Source organism: Brienomyrus brachyistius, chromosome 6 (genome assembly GCF_023856365.1).
Source record: "Brienomyrus brachyistius isolate T26 chromosome 6, BBRACH_0.4, whole genome shotgun sequence".
Classification (NCBI taxonomy): domain Eukaryota; kingdom Metazoa; phylum Chordata; class Actinopteri; order Osteoglossiformes; family Mormyridae; genus Brienomyrus; species Brienomyrus brachyistius.
In genome coordinates this window covers 8,852,857-8,871,125 of record NC_064538.1, presented here as the reverse complement: position 1 = coordinate 8,871,125, position 18,269 = coordinate 8,852,857, and the positions used below count along the sequence as shown (strand labels likewise).

Here is an 18,269-nt window from a genome sequence, read left to right as displayed (position 1 = left end):
CCTCTGGGCCCTCCATCAACTCCACACAAGGATCTCCACATCAGTGTCAGAAAACCAGAAAATCTTTGTCGAAAATGTCATATATCTTTATATGTAATATATAAATTCAAATGCAAAGATGAGAAACTTATCACATATCTTCGCTACAACACCTATCCTATTCAGTCTAGAGACCTTCTTTTGTTGTTTTTCTTGTTTCATATCACAAACGTTCTTACTCTCAAGAACTACTGAGCAATTTATCGTGAATTTTCCCCCCCCAAACTAATGCTGCCTTCTGCGTGAAGCCACTCACGTAACTCTGATGACATCCTCCTGCCAGCGCTGCATGTTCTTCCAGACCTGACTGCATGGTGACACTGCCTCGATCTCATCAGGTTAATAAGATGAGGTGTTGCAGTTCTCATAACATGCTTCATCTCGCATGATTACAAATGATGTGTTTTAAGTTTATGCATTTTATAACGAACACGGTGCGTGTCAATTAATAAGCGCTGCTGTGGATTTAAAAGCTACCTAAACTATATCATATTATTGCAAAGTACAAGTATAAATGAAGCAGTAAATCTGAATGTGAAAGACACGTATCTGGACATGACTTCTACCAGAACAGTATTCTGTTTTCACGGCCATCCAGCGCTCCGGGCAGTCTTTTATGAAAGAATTCTGGGCAGTTCCTCGCGCGAACACATTCAACAGCCAATCAGCTGTAGCCGAAGTCGTCTTACTTTACATAATAACCGGTCCGATCCAATTAGCGCGCAATGGGCGTGGCTTTATCAGCACGCCGGGTAGAATACCTTCGGTTCGTGATATTTCCGTCACTTGAGGATGGCGACTGCTGCCTTCGGCGAGCGGAGTGTTTCGGGAAATAGTTCAGTTAGTCCTCACAAAGACCACCTGCGGAAGAGTAAAGATTCGCGTAGGAGACAGGCTGCCCTCCTGTTTCTTAATAATATCTCACTTGACGGACGGCCTATTTACCACTACAGCAATGGGGAGAACGATGAGAAAGAGACGGAATTTCAAGGTTCCGAAGCCGGAGAGGCAGCAGGGAGACTCGGTGCGGCTAGCAGCTATGGGACCTTCCCCGGTCTGTCACCCTCCGCCAGCAGTAGCTCCTGTAACACCGCACCGAGGATCGGGGTTTTCAACGTCCCCCCGATTCGGGTTCTGCCCACGGACTCAGACTTTAATGCTGTTGAAAGGGGTGAAATGTTCCTGGAGAGGGACCGGGGCGCTTTCTCGTCCCAGGGGAATCTTCTCTCCCCGAGCGGGCAGACTCTCCTAGGGGCTCGCAAATCGCCGACCCTGCTTTCGGTGCAGACTTTCAATCCGATGACTCTGGATTCCAGGCAAAGGTATTTGACACTCGCTTAAAATGTGCAATATTAAGTTTTCGATTCATAGCATCATGTTTCTTGCATAGTTATATCAGTATTTTTTCCAAGTTGAACAGACCTCCTCTGCATCCTGCAGCAAGTGCAAGTTCAAGGGCTATTTTAGTCTCCAGAGTTGTTTTTCCGAGCAAATTACTTAGATATTTTCATGGTAATAAACACAGGGATGCTCTGTGTCTGCCAGCAGGTCCTTGTTAGTTAATTACTGGTGATGCGACTGGTCCTTTCACACTGTTGCTTATGTAAAATATGATGTCCCAGACACCCCGCCCCCCACAGGATCTTTGCTATATATTCAAGTATATAGGGTGTATCAAGTATTTCTCATCACTTTTTTAATACTTTATCGTGGGCTTTGCTGTATGGAAACCAGCATATTAATACATTTCCTAGCTATTTTTTTTCCTAAAAGGTGTCATGCCTTACGTATGAAATAATTTCCGCTTTCGTTTGGGTTGGATATCCATACCTATTTTAAACAAATAGGATATCACTCACCTCGCCTGAAAAACAATCATTTCAGTTGAGACTGTACTTAAAATCGATTATCTGTTACTACGTATGTCATTTGTATTTTTTGAAAGTCACACTCTTGAATAAGCAATGTATACGCCTCGTTTGTAAATACGCATGAATCAGTCATTGAGCACACTGAGTTACATTCAAGGGCACCTTATGGACAGTCTGATTGTGTATTAAAGATTTTATAACGATGATTACCCTTCTCCGTGTTAATTTAATAAGTGGCAAACGATAGGAAAGTGGGAAATTATTTAGAAATGTGAAGCATTACTTCCTGTTTGTTAAAAATCCCACTCACATGCTTCCACATGACATCATACATTGATTCAGTGCATGCCCAAACAAGGCTGTTTTCACTGGTTTGCGTGTCTTTTAGAACAGAGATAAGTTCTTTTAATTGCAATGGGTTCTCTCCTGTGCACAGCTGTATCTATGTAAGAGCCAACTTTTGCTTTTGACTTGCATTCCAACTTGTTGCATTTGTCAAAGGGGTCATTGTGTGCATGCCTGAATATTACAAAAAGAAAGCCATTTGGTTTCAGGTTTGACTGTAGGTGGTGCAGATATGTTTGTGGGGTGGTTTATTGGTAAAAATACAAAGAATTCAACTCATGGCACCACCAAATTTTGAGTTGAACGTCATGCATGAAAATGCTAAGTGGAATCTCAAAGTTAAACTACCGCACTCCTGATTATAAGCACAGCTGACTGTTTTGCCATCCGGTGTTGATTTTGTCAGCGCCAGTGGTAAATGCACATGTTAAAGATTAGAGAGTGTCCTTTCTTCTTTGACTTGCAATGTTTACAATCCACGACATTTTAATTAGGAGTGATCTAAACATCAGGAATCACTTTGAAAGTTAGTTAATAGTTTGAAAGCAAGTCTGATTTCCAGGAAGTCATTATGTAATTATGTTATTCTTGACAATTGGCTGCCAGGAGTGTTTAATTTTTTAATCATTTGCAAAAGATATTGCATGGACAATTTTGTACTGTATTCTCATTGTACTCTTTTTTTAATGATATATAAACCTTTTGTCAGGTTACAAAACTGTCATGTCTCCTTCAAAGTAAAATTTTGATCTTAAAGTGGGGAAAGATGCATTTTTTAACACGATTAAACCACTAATTTGAAAAGTCAGAGTTCCCATAGACCAATAAAATCGTGTATCTGAACCCCTGAAGGTCGATTATTATATTTTGTTACTTTGGAGAAGACCCAAGTTTTTTGAAAATGTATCATTTCTGTTGAACTGTGCTTGGCTCATTTGTTTAATTGTTGCCCACGTGTTCATTATACAAACTGAAAGATATTGCTGAGGTTTGGTAGTTCAGTTGGCGAAACCGGAATTTTAAAACTGAAATTTTAGCTTTAGTTCCTCTGTGAGGTTGTAGGGCTAATGGTTGTTTCCTGTGGATTCTGTCAGTTTTAATAACATCCAGGCATCAAACTATTTAAGTAAATCTACAACCAGCTCCACTTTGGGTACATGATAGCATCTGGGGGTCATGGAGCCTTTTCCCCTGGAGTTATAATATAAGCAAAAAAGGAAGTCATCAAGTAGGGTTCACAAGAAACAACCAGCCCTCAAGAAAATGTAGTATTTTAGATTTCCAGGGAGAACACATTTCCAAAATTGCAGTACCGACTTATGGCAGCTTCAGTTCCCAGCCTGTGTGAATTTGCCGAACAATTCCTGCTTCAGTTTTAACTGTCAGCTCCATGACATCACCCTTCAAAGCAGAAAATCAGACAAGTTCAATATATACATATATATAATCAGACATTTAATGACCGACATAGTAAAGCACATTTGGAGTATACCCCTTTGAGCAGCCATTTGACTGTGTGAATCACTATAGTATAATGCTGATTTATATTTGTTGACATGCTTAAGACATAGTCCTGTAAAGGCATGCTGAATGTCTGTACTTACTTTATAATGCATTGCATCTAAACATCTGGAGTTGAACTGTCATCCTCAGTTATTTGCAATCCACAAGAATTGTTTGTCATGCAATTTCAAGAATTTATATAGCAATAAAAACTAAACGGATCCTGAGAAGATCTTTAAATATTTGGTCATAATCTAAATATTTAAAGGAAAGTAGTTAGTCCTTTTGTGCATGCGTGTGTATATATGTGTGTATGGGAGTGTGGTTGCTTTTCGGTGTCTGGGTTAAAAAAAAATGTCCTGGCGAAAGGTGTAAGATGTACTGATATCTCCCTCTGCAGTCTGTGACCTGGAAGCTCCAAATCTAGACTAAATCTTTCTGCTTTTAATACTTAAAGCCCAGTACCTCTGGTTGGTCGTGCACAAAAATACAGAGCAGATGGAGAGCACTCTGGGGGAGAAGGGCAGGGGAACGGTTGCATAACATTGTCCAGTCCAGGCATTTCCAAGCAGAAGGTATTTGCCTTAATGCCTGGCCCACGGTCTGTGGCTGAGGTCGCTGTCTTGGAGGGGTGAGCCTATAATGGCCTCTTATGCAACAGACAGTGGAAAGAGCTGCTGCGTCTCTCTGACCATAGATGATGCTGCTGGGTTGTTTGCCAGATTTTATCTTAAGGGCACCAGGGTACTGCACGTTTTTGCCTCTAATATAATGGGTAAGTGCAGGTAACTTACATATGTGATCAGTTAGGATGTTGTTGTTTAGCAATTAACATAATTATTCTACCTTTTGAATGGTTAAAACATGAATGTGGGGTAAACCGCCCGGAACTTTTGATATCGAGTGTTAATGATCTTATGTTAAATAGGCGTGAACTTATACAAATAATACTTGCAGTTTAGGCAAATATGTACATAGTGAAATGTAACTGGATGTTTAGGATTAAGAGAGAGAGCCGATTAGTGCTTCACATTGATTTTCATATTTGGGAAAATTCGCTGAACTGCCTGTTAGGTTTCTAATTTCTTTGTGGAACGGATCATACTCTCTGGACGCAGCGGCTTCATGTTTCAGGAGTCCCCTGTTTCCTGGGGTTTTAATGGCCTGAAGTTTTCGGGGGGGGGGGGGGGGGGGTGGTTGCTGCCATTGCGCCTGTCTGTTGTTTGGAAATGTGCGATTATGAACTAAACAGCCGCTGAGTCTCTACATCCCTTATTCTGAGGGATTAAGTGCACAAAGACTCTTTCTCCAATTCCCATTTGCAGTTTTATGTCAGTGATAAGCAGATGTGGTGACTTGCACATTTTAATTGTGATAAGTAAATGTTGTAATTGATAGTTGCATGAAATATTGAAGAGCTGGGTGAGTCTCCTGCCTGTAAAGTGTGTGGAAGGTTTGCTGTGATGAAGGTTTGTAATTTAAATACTGAAATAAAAGTTATCACTCATCTAATTACTATCCACAGCCAGTCTATAGGTGCCATTGTTAGGTCAGCCGAGGGAATGCCCTGTGCTTATCCCCAGTGCTATGCAGTGTTGTGTAACGAGTCATGACTTCACACTAGGCATGTAACGATGAATTGCGAATCGGTTAAAAAATCGATGTAAATGTAAGATGATGTGGAAAATGAATCGCTACTTTAGGCGAACTTCACAGTACTTCAACAGAAAAACTGATGTTGGTTCCCGCCTGCACCCATCGTTCCCCCCCCCCCCCCCCCCCCCGCAACCTCAGTTGGGATTAAGCGGTTTCAGAAAATGGATGGATGGACACATCACCCGATCTTAAGTCGGCGGTGTGGCAGCATGTTAGCCTGCCGGTAATCACAAACGAAAACAGGGACTGTATGTCCCCAAATACTGGTAACAGTATGTAAAGGCAAAATTTATTACTTGTTTTGACAACGGTCATCTGTTGAAGCCAAATCTAGCCAACAAAACTTCTTATCATATAGTTATTATCATGTAATAAGTGTTGAATTACATGACCTTTACTATTTAAAGGTATACTGAAACTACATTTTTGTGGTATAACAGGATTGCCTTCCCTGCCCTGTTTCATGCATCTCTCTCTCTGTTGGCTCAGGTCACGCACCCTGTCAGGCTCCACCAGGCCGAGAGCTGTAAAGAAGGTGCATTTCATCAAGAACATGAGGCAGTATGACACTCGCGGGAGCAGGTGAGCCACAAGACCGCATGTCCCATGTTAGGGAGCCAGATCCTCGAGACAGTCATTTCAGAGGACCCCACAGTTTAGCTAAAGCCTTTTGGGATCGGCTTTTAAGTTTGTTTTCAGATCTCTCGGCCCAGATTACGGTTTGGCCCAATGTAGCATGCTACTAGTCGATGGTCCAATCAGAGACTTGATCTGTATATCAGGTCATCCCAAAGTGAGCCTAAATTTCAGCTGGTTCAAGAGAAATGAAAATAGCAGTCTTATTTGGGTGACTTTCTCATCCCTTCTTCCTAAGATAGTTAAAAATAAATCCATGGTTTAAGAGTCTTGGCTTGGGTCCAATGGAAAAATGAAGTCACAAAAGGGCGACAGCAGTGACCACATGATGATGTTTCTGATTGTTATTGTTTGTTTTCCTGTTGAAAAGTTTTCCCAAGGTTTTTTTTTTTCCCCCCTCGCCCCCCCACTCCCAAAAAAAGCAGATAAGACTCTGGCACTTGCAATGTGACATATTTGTCTGAAAGGGGATTTTCATTTTATATACGTTTTATATGTGTGTAGTTTTTTTTAACCTTGTCTAAGATGCCAAAAAATCAAAGAATAGAAACACTGCAAATGCAGGGGGCATTTTAATGCCGGTATTTCCTGGCTCACATGCTGTCAGGGGGAAAGTGAGAATTTTATGTTGCACAGACATGTGTCTTTCTCTGTACAGCTTAACCGCACTCTGCTATTGTGGGACACACCTTGGATGTAGCACGCTTTGGGTTTTCTCACGTCCTTTGCCTCCGTGCTTCTTGTCATGTGTTGCTGTTTCTAAAGACGCAAAGTGAACAGAACTCCTGTGCTCCCTGTTGCAGGATCGTGCTGATATGTGCCAAAAGGTCACTGCTGGCCGCCTTTTCAGTGCTGCCGTACGGTGAGAGCTTCCACATCAGGTACCGTATGGCCCACGCACCATCTCTGCATCTTCTCCCACTCTTTCTTTTTACTGAGATAACTTTAAGGTGAAATCTGATGGAAATTTGACCTGAAATTGAGTGATCTTGCAGCCCGTCTAACAGGTAGCTTCGGGTTTCAAATGTAAATGTTTATTCCTCGACACTGTTATAAGACTGAAGTTTTCTGTTTAAAGGAGTTGGGTTCTGCTTATCTGTAAGTGAATTCTGGAAGGAAATTAAAAATAATTGTTTGAGGGGAAAAAAAATCTTTGTTCCTTTTTTTCAAAAGAATTTCGTTCCCTTGATAAGTCATCTAAGCTTAATTTTATTACCGTGATTATGTTCTTTCCTGGCCAAAAATGCCCCTTGAATGGCTGCTTCCCTTAACTGAACATCAGCTGAACATCAATCAAACAGCTTAACCGGAGGTCACGCAGATCCACACTCCTTTTCAGAAGGTGGTAATATTGTTTTCCAACCTCCAAAAACAAAAGAACAGGTTCGGCAAGAGGCCAAATGTAAATCTGAAGATTTACGTGGAAGTGATACCGATAGATGGCTTCTTTTAACAGCCCAGCAATTTGGTTGTAATTACAGATAAAATAGTATAAAAATTTAATTTCACGATTATAGTGATCAAACTGATTATGGTTATCAGTATTGCCGCATTATCGTTCAAATGTGCTGAAAATATTCAAGAAGTACTGACACACAACTGAAATCATTTCACCAAGTTATATATCGAGCAACACTTTTTACTGGCCTTTTGGGGTTAAGCAGGCATGCCATGGGGTAGCAGCGAGCGTGTCCTCATTTTCTGGCATCACCAGACCATCTGAAGCGGTGTAATGATGTCAGAAGATGGGGAAAACAGAAGTTTCCTGCCTACCCTGGTGTGTTTAAATACCAATGCATGTAAATTGGTCACATAGCCTATCATCAATAGATAATTCTCATAATGAACGTGAAAGACCTTTTAATGATATGGTTCATTCTGCATTGGTACTGTGCTGGTATGAAACTAGCAAAACTATTTTCCGTCACGCTTTCTGCCGGTGCAAAATAGGGCCCTAGAGCATTTCTGATTTTTACTCCATCCATCCATCCATCCATCCATGGACCTACTGCCTAGCCTGATCAAGGAGCTGGAGCTTCTCCCAGGCAGCCAAGGGCATAAGACTGGGGTGCACCCTGGACGGGATGCCCGTCCATCGCAGGGCACCTGCATACTCATACCCACACATGTGCAATGAGACTCTATGAGCTGTTTAGAGATGCCAGTTAGCCTAATTGCTCATTTAGACTGTTTGAGGAAACCCTTCCAACAGACACTGAACACACACGTAAAATGACACTATCTTTTGTCTATTATATTGCTGAAGTAAGTACGTGCAATGAGTGCCGCAAGTAGTTTGTGTTTTGCATGAAAGATGGAATAGAAATGGAAATGATTGTTTCATCAAATGTCCAGGTTCTAAAACTGATATCTCCCTTCTGGAATTAATTTACAAGTTTATAGTTCATAGAATGTGACACGGTATGAAATTCCGTGTTTAGGACTCTGTTTAGGAAAGTTCCCCCTTGTGGTGTAATGATTGTTTTGGAGAACATATTCCTTATTTGAATATTTCGACAAAGTCTGGTTTCAAAAATATACATATTTTGTCATTTTGTAAGCCGTCCTGTGCAGGCCCTGTAAACTGCTGGGAAAAACATTCGTCTTGTAAAATGTAAAAAAATCGTCTTCCTCTTGTCCCCTGGGTACCGGCAGTTCCCAGAATCTGTCCTTGATGCACCGTACGCTCCCTCCGCTCTCCATAATGAATTTTTCCTTTGACAAAATAAACCCTCAAGCCTAAAGCGTGTGTACGTGTATGCTGTGTACGCACTCACACTGGGTCAGTGGGCGAGAGAGTCGTGGAGAGTGCTTTCCCACGCCGGGCTTCCCAGACTTTGGTGCGGAGAGCTGCTGAACTTCGACCCCACCTGCCCCACCCCCGAGCGCATTTAGGTGAAAAGGTGTCTGTGGTCATCCACTTACTCAGAAAGCAAACTGCCGATCGTGTTATACAAGTGGTCAGCGAGGGGATTTCTGCTGCCCACGCACCGAAAATGGCATTCGGCTTGGGGGCGGGGGGGGGAGGTGGGGGGCAGCGGGAGCGACGCTGTGCCAGGCTCTGAGATTTCAGTCACCTCTACATGTTAACAGAGTCTCATTGTGATGGTCACAGAACCCGTCACAGGACAGATTTACGATTCCAGTGAAGGACTAGATAGTTATTGTCAGTCATGATAATATTCTCTTGTATTCCTGTCCAGGATAAGCAGTTGTAGATTGGATGGATGGAAGATGATCTTCTGCTGACAGGACATGAGCTGAGATTATGCCAGGGTGAAATTTGAAAGTAATCAAAAAAAACAAAACAAACAAAAGTGATATTACACAAAATAAATCAATAAAATCGATACTTCGTGCTACCTCTGTTCTTCGTGCTACCTCTGTTCTTCGTGCTACCTCTGTTCTTCGTGCTACCTCTGTTCTTTGTGCTACCTCTGTTCTTCGTTCTACCTCTGTTCTTCGTGCTACCTCTGTTCTTCGTGCTACCTCTGTTCTTCGTGCTACCTCTGTTCTTCGTGCTACCTCTCTTCTCCTTTTCGACGTGCTTTGACATGGTGTGACTGCTTGAGAGAAGCCAGTGTGCAGCCGAACTGACTGCCACACTCTGCTGCTCGTTCTTTTGCCGTTTCAGCGAACCACAGCTGGACATTCCAAGGCACAGGCGCTCCTCTACCACAACCCTGGAGATGTTCCCCGGTCTGGACGGTGTGGAGCTGGGTGTATACGGCAAGGTCAGCCAGAAGGGGGCCCTCGGGACATTTCAGTTTCAGCTCCATCATCTGTGACAAGTGATTATATGAAATGATATTTATGTAACCCCCCCTTCTCTTGCTGGACATAATGTTTATACACAGAAGTTTTAGGGATTTATACGGTGATAGTTCTTGTTTTGCAAACAGGAACCTTTCTTGAAGTTCAGGGTTTCAGGGAATCGTTTTGTTGCTGATTGGATGAATACAGGTCACATGGCGTTAGGTCTGTCATGTGCTTTTGCCTGCAGCTATATCCAAGTACCTGATGCTCCAGGAACACATTGGTTCCCGTAATTATATTGTTTCTCTTTTTTTCAGCTTCTCAGTGAAATATGGCACATTGCAAGCAGCCTTTCTGCTGTCATTATCTCACTATGGAGCCTTCTAAGTGAAATATGGCATGTTCCAGGCGGACTGACAGCTTTGTCGATCTCCCGCAGACCGTGTCCTACGCCAGGTTCCTGTACCCAACCAATGCCTTGGTGAGACAGAAGAACGCACCAATAGACATCACTATACAAATGCCCATCTCTCGCACCAGTACTCAGAAGAATTGTGCACCTTCTAGGCCCAGCAGCACCGTAGGTTTGGACATGGGTATGTCATGATATCCAGAGACATGGATGTAGTTGACTGACTGAATGGAAACCATTACGTTATGCTCCCTCCGTGTTTCATGCTGCTATCGGCTTGTGAAGGCTACGTCCATGAGAGAACCGTAGCTGGCGAACGATCCAGTGGGATCCAGTTTCCAGTGTAGCTCTTCATTGCATTTGTTCTCAGGTGGGGATGATGTTTTGGAGTATGACCCCAATCTGCTGAGTGACCCCCAGTGGCCCTGCGGAAAGCACAAGCGGGTTCTCATATTCGCCTCTTATATGGTGAGGCAGCCCCCCGAGGAGTGTCACAGTCTGAGCTCACTGTGCGTCTCGTGTGTTACTCCATCTTGTCATTGTCACGTGTGCACAGCGCAGTGAATGTCTTAGACTTAAGTGTTTTGCATGACTTTTCAATTTTGTTTTCCTGAACTTACTCTCAATTAATATCTAAATCATTTCTGAAATGGACCATATAGTTATTTTCCATATTACTGGCTTTCTTTGGTATTTTTAGCAGTAGCGGCCAGTTATTGGGATTCTGTGTGGCTTAACAGGTTAGAGTGCTGTGTCTGTATCCAGAAGGTCATGGGCTCAAATCCTGTGACTGGTGAAGTAGCTGTATATCACTGGGCCCTTGAGCAAGGCCCTTAAGGCCAGCCTCTGGTTGATCCTGTGCTCTGACCCCAAAGCTTGCTCTCACCTGTATATATAGCTCTGGAAAAAAGATTGAGACCACCATATTGTTTCGAAAATCTGCATTGTTAAATCTTTGATTAATCTTGGTTCTGCTGGCAGAAGGCTGCACTCTAAGGCAGGACACTTCCAGGCTCAAATTTTTGAAGTCCACAGTACATGAGAACAGTGTGAATCAGGAAACTCTGGGAACGATCAAAAAACCCGCCAGGTAGAGGGCAGAAGTTACTTTCTAATGCCAGAGATGACTTATTCAACTTAATTCAACTTATTCAATAGTGCCTCATGAATTGGAGGATGACCTCAAGTGACCTTCCAAGAGAATGGGAAATATCAAGTGGTGTGAAGTGCACTGCTAGGACAATTCATAACAGGCTCCTAAAAGCTGGACCCATAAAGCAGGGAAGAAGCCTTTCATCAATGAAAAGCAGGGACAAGCCAGGCTGGAGTTGGCAAAAAAATGTATATTTTACACAGGCACATACCCTGTGGGCATCAGACCATGTGGGCAGTGGTGGCCTAATGAGTATGGAAGTGTACTTGAGTGTACTCGGCTTGAATCTGCCTTGAAGCCCTGAGCAGCAAGGCGCCACTGAGGTACCCTGAGCGAGGTACCGCCCCCAAGCACTGCTCCCCAGGCGCTGATTTAGCTGCCCCCTGCTATGTCACATTGTCACATAAGGGTTAAATACAGAGGACACATTTCGTTGTTGTGCACTGTGTGCTGTGGTGTGTCAACAATGACAACTAATCACTAATCTAATCACCCATAAATTGAGAAATGAGTGAAACTGAACATCTATGGTCTCTTAATTTTTCCCCAGAGCTATACTTGTGTGTGTCTCTCACAGAGAGCAAGCTGATGTGTTCCTCTATACCTGTATAAATAGCAAATATCATATCTTTGTTTTGTTTTTCTAAACTGCTTTGCGGTGCAATTTTCAATTGTTGGGCTAGTAAACCACCATTGACTTGGCATCTGAATGAATGTTCCCAACTGAACCTGAGCGATCAGTAATCCCACTGCGAAGCGATTCCTGTCAGGTTGCTTCCTCTTCTGATTAGCTTTGTCCGCCGGTGCCCTGCTGGCCGCCTGGAAGACCTCAGACCGTAAGAGAGTTGCCCCTTTCGCTCAGGGCTGTATTTGCCTCGTGAACAGGCTTATCCTGTCAGCGCTGCAGTCAAACCCAGTCCCCCTCTATTCACCGCTCAGGCTGACTGCCTCATAGGCCCTTGACTGCATTGTCATTGAGAAGCTGCCAAGCTGGCAAAGAGGCTCAAGTCTCAAAGTGCCTCTAATTCCACCTCACACTAAATATAAACAGGGGCCTCGCCGACCTTCCCGGACTGAACATGCAGCCTCCGCTGCCTCTGCGCCAGTCTTACCAGCCAGTTATGCAGAGGGACTATCAAGTGGGAAGGAATTGACTTTAATTACTTTGCTTGCTCTCTTTCTGACTGCTGGACCTTTTCTGGGATGAACATATTCTATTTTTGACTCCTGAGCTCAGGCCTGGGGGCTTGATTGTCTTGTGTAATTAATGAGGTACATATGACCCAGAAAGACACCCCCCCCCCCCATCTTGTTTTTTTTGTTGCATGAACTTGTTTGTAGTTAATTTGTTTGTTGGCTTATTTGTTTATTCAGATCAGAGCTAATCGGGTTTCAGTTCTAGATTCTATGGTTGAATTCTTTTTTAATTAAAAACCTGTTTTTTTATCTCCACCTCCTTCCCCAGACAACTGTTATAGAATATGTGAAACCGTCTGATTTGAAGAAGGACATGAATGAGACGTTTAAGGAGAAGTTTCCACACATCAAGCTGACGCTGAGCAAGATTAGAAGGTTGTGCTCTCTGTCTGGAATGCTTTTTTTTTTATAGCGCAAGCAAGCAAACTCCATGATAACAATCTCGTGTGTAACAGCTTGGAGGCTTGTGGAGCAGTGAAATGGTGCAGTTTGGTCACGCTACAATAGACTCAACTCTGTTTAATGCATGTATGTCAACTGCGTCCGCGTGTCTTCTGTCGTCAGCCTGAAGCGAGAGATGCGAGCTGTTAGCAACGAATGCGGCCTGCAGCCTGTCACCGTGGCGATGGCCTTTGTGTACTTCGAGAAGCTCGTGCTCCAAGGGCGACTCAACAAGCAGAATCGCAAGCTAGTGTCTGCTGCATGCGTGTTGCTGGCTGCCAAGATCAGCAGTGACCTTCGGAAGCCTGAGGTCAAGCAGCTCATCGATGTGAGTCTCATCACTGCATGTGCCTGCATGCATATGGGTCTCTCTGTGAGTGAAACGAAAGTATGAGAATGTTTCATTTCGAAACATATGCCTTTGTGGGCCTCTCATTGGCTCACACAGACAGACATGTAGGAGCATGTTTATCTGTGTGAGAATTGCCATTTTCTTACTTGTTTAGCTACTGTTCTATTAAAATATTCATTGCCTTTTTAAATTCTTTCCTGTGCTCGGAACAGAAACTGGAGGAGCAGTTCCGCATCAATCGGCGGGAGCTGATCTCCTTCGAGTTCACAGTCCTGGTGGCCCTAGAGATGGCGCTATACCTTCCCGAGAGCAAAGTCATGCCACACTACCGTCGGCTGGTGCAGCAGCCCTGATCAGGGGGCCCGCCTGCCAGCGAATGCAGACAAGGTCAGACAAGGTCACCAAGAAGCAGAGCGACACCCCAGAGCAGTCAGACACAACAGGATCTCTAACGGATGGGCCGCTCCACACCTCGAACCCGGGTTCCATCCAGCTCTGCCAGCAGCTTTCATACAATCAAAGACATTCTTTGTTGTTCCTGATAATCATACGGTTTTTATTTGCTGTCGTGTCTTTCTGAAATCACATCTGTTAATGCTACACACATATGTTTCAGTTTACGCAATACCAGATTTTATTTGTTACTGCTCCACATGCTTGATGGTACGTGATGTACAGCCAGGCTTCTACTACCTGGAGATCTAGTGTCTCCGGAGTCCAGCTCTGGTAAAGAGAATGACAACCATTGTTTGCAGAAATGTCCATTTTTTCCCCAGACACATTTCTGAAAAAAAGATAGTCTGAAAAGAAACATTTGGTCCCCACAATGTAATATAAACATAATCCATACACACACACATTCATTTTCATATCTCAGTGGGACCATCCAGTCCCAACTATGACAACCTTACCCAGATCTATTCTGAACCAAAAGTAATCAAACAAAATATAAGACGTTTGACATTTATAGTTTTTTTGAATGCAGTCACAGATTTTTATAAAATAGAGTTTCCACTTGTGGAGCCCTAAAAATAAAAGATCAAAATAACAAGCTATTATTACATTGTGGGGTCATTTACTCATGTATAGACACGTATACACTACTGGTCAACATTGTGGAAACACTTGCAATTTTTAGAGACTGCTGAACTTTATTCAACTATTGGTCAAGTTACTTATTTAATCATGCAGTGTATGATATTTGTCACATTCTTTGATCGTTGTAAACATCACCACCAATATTTGTGTAGTAATTTTTAGAGCGTAATGCCAAAAATGCTAGGTGTGTCGACACATACACACATTTTCCCGGTATGGTCATATAATTTTATCAAGAAGCGTACTGTTGTATGTTTGTTAATATTTCAGAAGGGAGACTTATCCAGTGTTTCAAGTAACTCTAGCATTTGGAGGGCCTTGCTGTGTTTATTTATTTTCCTCTCTTAATATCCAATTATTTATGCTTTTGTCAATGTTTTATATTATTTATTGCAGTTCATTATTATTTCTAGGTGTCACTGTTTAACCTTTAGCTTTATTAGATGCTCGTCCTGTTTATGTGAATCCTCGTTCTTCCAAAGCAGCACTGCGGCCCCCGTCGTGTTAGGCGAAGCTCTCTATGTTAGAGGTGGCCTTTTTATCCCTTATCAGCACATTTTTAGTGCTAATCTACTGCATCTTTCACTTCTCTTCCTTTAACACCCCCGCCCCCAGTTTGTGAACGTGCCATTGCATCACCCTTCTACCTGAACGCTTATCAATTGTATTTTAGTTGTCAGGTTAAAGGGAGCACAGCCATTTCAGTTTTATTACTGCGGTGAATTTCATGTACTTAAGTAAAAAAGGGATGACGTGGATTTTTTTTTTCTTTTTCTTTTTATAAAGCCATATACAGTCGTTTCCTAGGTGACGCAAAAACTGTCGGTTTACTGTGGAGAAAACTGCGCAACATATGAGACAAGTTGATTTGTGTACATTTTCCATCCTGTCACGTTCGATAAGTGGTAGAAGAGTTTTCCTTTTAAATTCTAATCCTCAACGACATTTGCCCTTCCTGCATTTGAAAAACTAGATATTTACACAATTCCTGTACTGTGATGATTTGAGGTTACACGTTGGTTTCCTCTTCGCTCATGATTTTATGGAGGAAAAATCTTCCACTGTGCCCAGTGTTTTCATTGCTCTCACATTTAAATGCATGGAACGAAATATTGAGCTATAATATAGCTAGCGCCACCTTGTGGTGATAACTGCAATAAGCAACTCGATAACGTGACAGAGGAAAGTGTTCCGTAGTTCAGTCAGCCATTGTGTTTATTTTCCCTCAGGAAATATTGTCATTCACTACAAAGAGTGCATTTTACTAAGCTGAATGCATTATACCTGTTTTAGTTTGGCCTTAGAAAATACTGTAGCCAAAGTCTGATAAGTAAATGATTTATGGTTGTGAGAAGAGTGCTACTTCCTTAATTATCAGTAGAGGTGGATTTAATTACTGCTGCACTATATAAATAATAAAAACACCTGGAAACTTCTTATCTATGTTAGGTATTCCCTCAGGGATGGAGGCATATCTAATAGAGAAAGATATCATTTATTTTCTGAAGCAAGGTGTCCAGTGTATCGCTATTGCCAGGAGATGTTTAAATTTGTAGCTTGTTTTATTTAACAGTTTGAGTTTGATTTTTGTGATTTAAGAGAACAATCAAGTCGTACCAGTAGCTCATGCTGGAGGATTTTGATGACGTTAATTCGGAGATGACAAAGATTTTTGCATTAATTTTCTGCAGATATGAATGGCACATTGTCAATACGTACACAGACACACTAACAGTGCATTCCATTACAAAGTGCCTGAAACAGAAGGTATTGATTCACCTTTTAAACTGATTTGGTCAAACACACTTCTCATTTGTTCATCGGTAGTGACCGTAACGAGGCAGCACTCACGCATAGGGACGGATTACGGACCGGGCCAGCAGGGCCGCTGCCCAGGGGCCCTTGGGGTGCAGGGGGCCCATGGGGCCCCTAGCCCAAAACAATTTGCAACGCTTATCAACAATGTATTTTCGTTTGTCTATTTTAGAGGGCCTATATTCTTTGATCCTCTGCCTACAAGGGCCCCTAACCCTGTAGGGAGGGTGTTTGGCTGCCAAGGGCCCTTGAATTGTGGTGGTTGTTTTGGTGGTGCTGGTGGTGGTGCTGGTGGTGGTGGGGGGGCCCTCGCGAACGTTTTGCCCAGGGGCCACACAACCCATAATCCGTCCCTGCTCACGCATATGCATATGTGACACTGTGACTTTTAAGGACAAAAGCTTTGGCATTGTGGTAACCATGGTGCTTCCAATACTAATATAATACTGGGTGGGTGGAAATTGAAAAGCTGTAAATGATTTTTCCTTGTAGCAAATCCCTTTTCAAGTTTAACTATCGACCCTGCTTTTGTGGCAAGTATAGTATCATTTTTAAATGCAGGTAAAGGGATAATTATAACGTGTATTAAGCATGGTGTTGGCGCGTAATCAGCCCACTGCTCATTTTAACTGAAGATTTATCCCTTTCCCTCTGTGTATTACTGTGCTTTACGTGATCACGTCATGTATCGTTAATGCACCCTGATTTCCATTTTTTCTCTGTATAACAGTTTGATTTAGATCATTGTACTAGTTTGAATGACTTTTTGAGGCAAAATATATTTTTCTGAATATTGATATGGATCATTGTGTTTTTTGCCCATTAACTTATTCCAAATCATTTTTCCCCGATGCTTAAGTATACATATGAAATGTCTCTAAATTATATATATACACATATTTGTGGTATAATAAAATGTCCCATATGCTGTATTTGACTGGCATCCCATCCAGGGTGTACCCCAGCCCTGTGCCCTGTGATGGACTGGCATCCCATCCAGGTTGTACCCCAGCCCTGTGCCCTGTGATGGACTGGCATCCCATCCAGGCTGTACCCCAGCCCTGTACCCTGTGATGGACCGGCATCCCATCCAGGCTGTACCCCAGCCCTGTGCCCTGTGATGGACCGGCATCCCATCCAGGCTGTACCCCAGCCCTGTGCTCTGTGATGGACCAGCATCCCATCCAGGCTGTACCCCAACCCTGTACCCTGTGATGGACCAGCACCCCATCCAAGCTGTACCCCAGCCCTGTACCCTGTGATGAACCGGCATCCCATCCAGGCTGTACCCCAGCCCTGTGCCCTGTGATGGACCGGCATCCCATCCAGGCTGTACCCCAACCCTGTACCCTGTAATGGACCGGCACCCCATCCAGGCTGTACCCCAGCCTTGTGCCCTGTGATGGACCGGCATCCCATCTAGGCTGTACCCCAGCCCTGTACCCTGTGATGGACCGGCATCCCATCCAGGCTGTACCCCAGCCCTGTACCCTGTGATGGACCGGCACCCCATCCAGGCTGTACCCCAGCCTTGTGCCCTGTGATGGACCGGCACCCCATCCAGTCTGTACCCCAGCCTTGTGCCCTGTGATGGACCGGCATCCCATCTAAGCTGTACCCCAGTCCTGTGCCCTGTTCTGGCCCCAGACCTTCTATGACCCTGATCAAGCTAAGTGGTTGGAATATGGAAGGATGCTTGTAATATATGTATATATATATATATATATATATATATATATATATATATATATATATATACTTGTATATAGTGCCATTATACATTACACAGTTAAAACAATCACTATGCAAACCTGCTTTACAGTAAACCCTCACAGTTTCTCAAAATTCCACAAACTGTCACATTTATTCTCAAATATCCCAGGGATATGCACTTGGACATCAGTGAAGTCTTTCACTTTATCTTCCCAGTTTTCCCTTGCAGTTTGATCCCACTGCTCGCCAGCTCCTAGCAGTTGGGCATCACCAAACCCCTGC

The 18,269-nt window shown here is 43.2% G+C and overlaps 1 protein-coding gene across 1 annotated transcript; it reads left to right on the top strand.

Annotated features, from left to right (window-relative positions):
* The first annotated feature begins 809 nt into the window (after positions 1 to 809).
* Positions 810 to 17,071, top strand: cables2b (Cdk5 and Abl enzyme substrate 2b). Its single transcript, XM_049017946.1, has 9 exons — positions 810 to 1,361; positions 5,904 to 5,996; positions 6,854 to 6,931; positions 9,685 to 9,784; positions 10,246 to 10,402; positions 10,589 to 10,686; positions 12,837 to 12,943; positions 13,133 to 13,337; positions 13,574 to 17,071. Exons 1-9 carry the CDS (start codon positions 832 to 834, stop codon positions 13,712 to 13,714), a joined length of 1,509 nt encoding a protein of 502 aa, XP_048873903.1. The 5' UTR covers positions 810 to 831; the 3' UTR covers positions 13,715 to 17,071.
* The last annotated feature ends 1,198 nt before the right edge of the window (positions 17,072 to 18,269 follow it).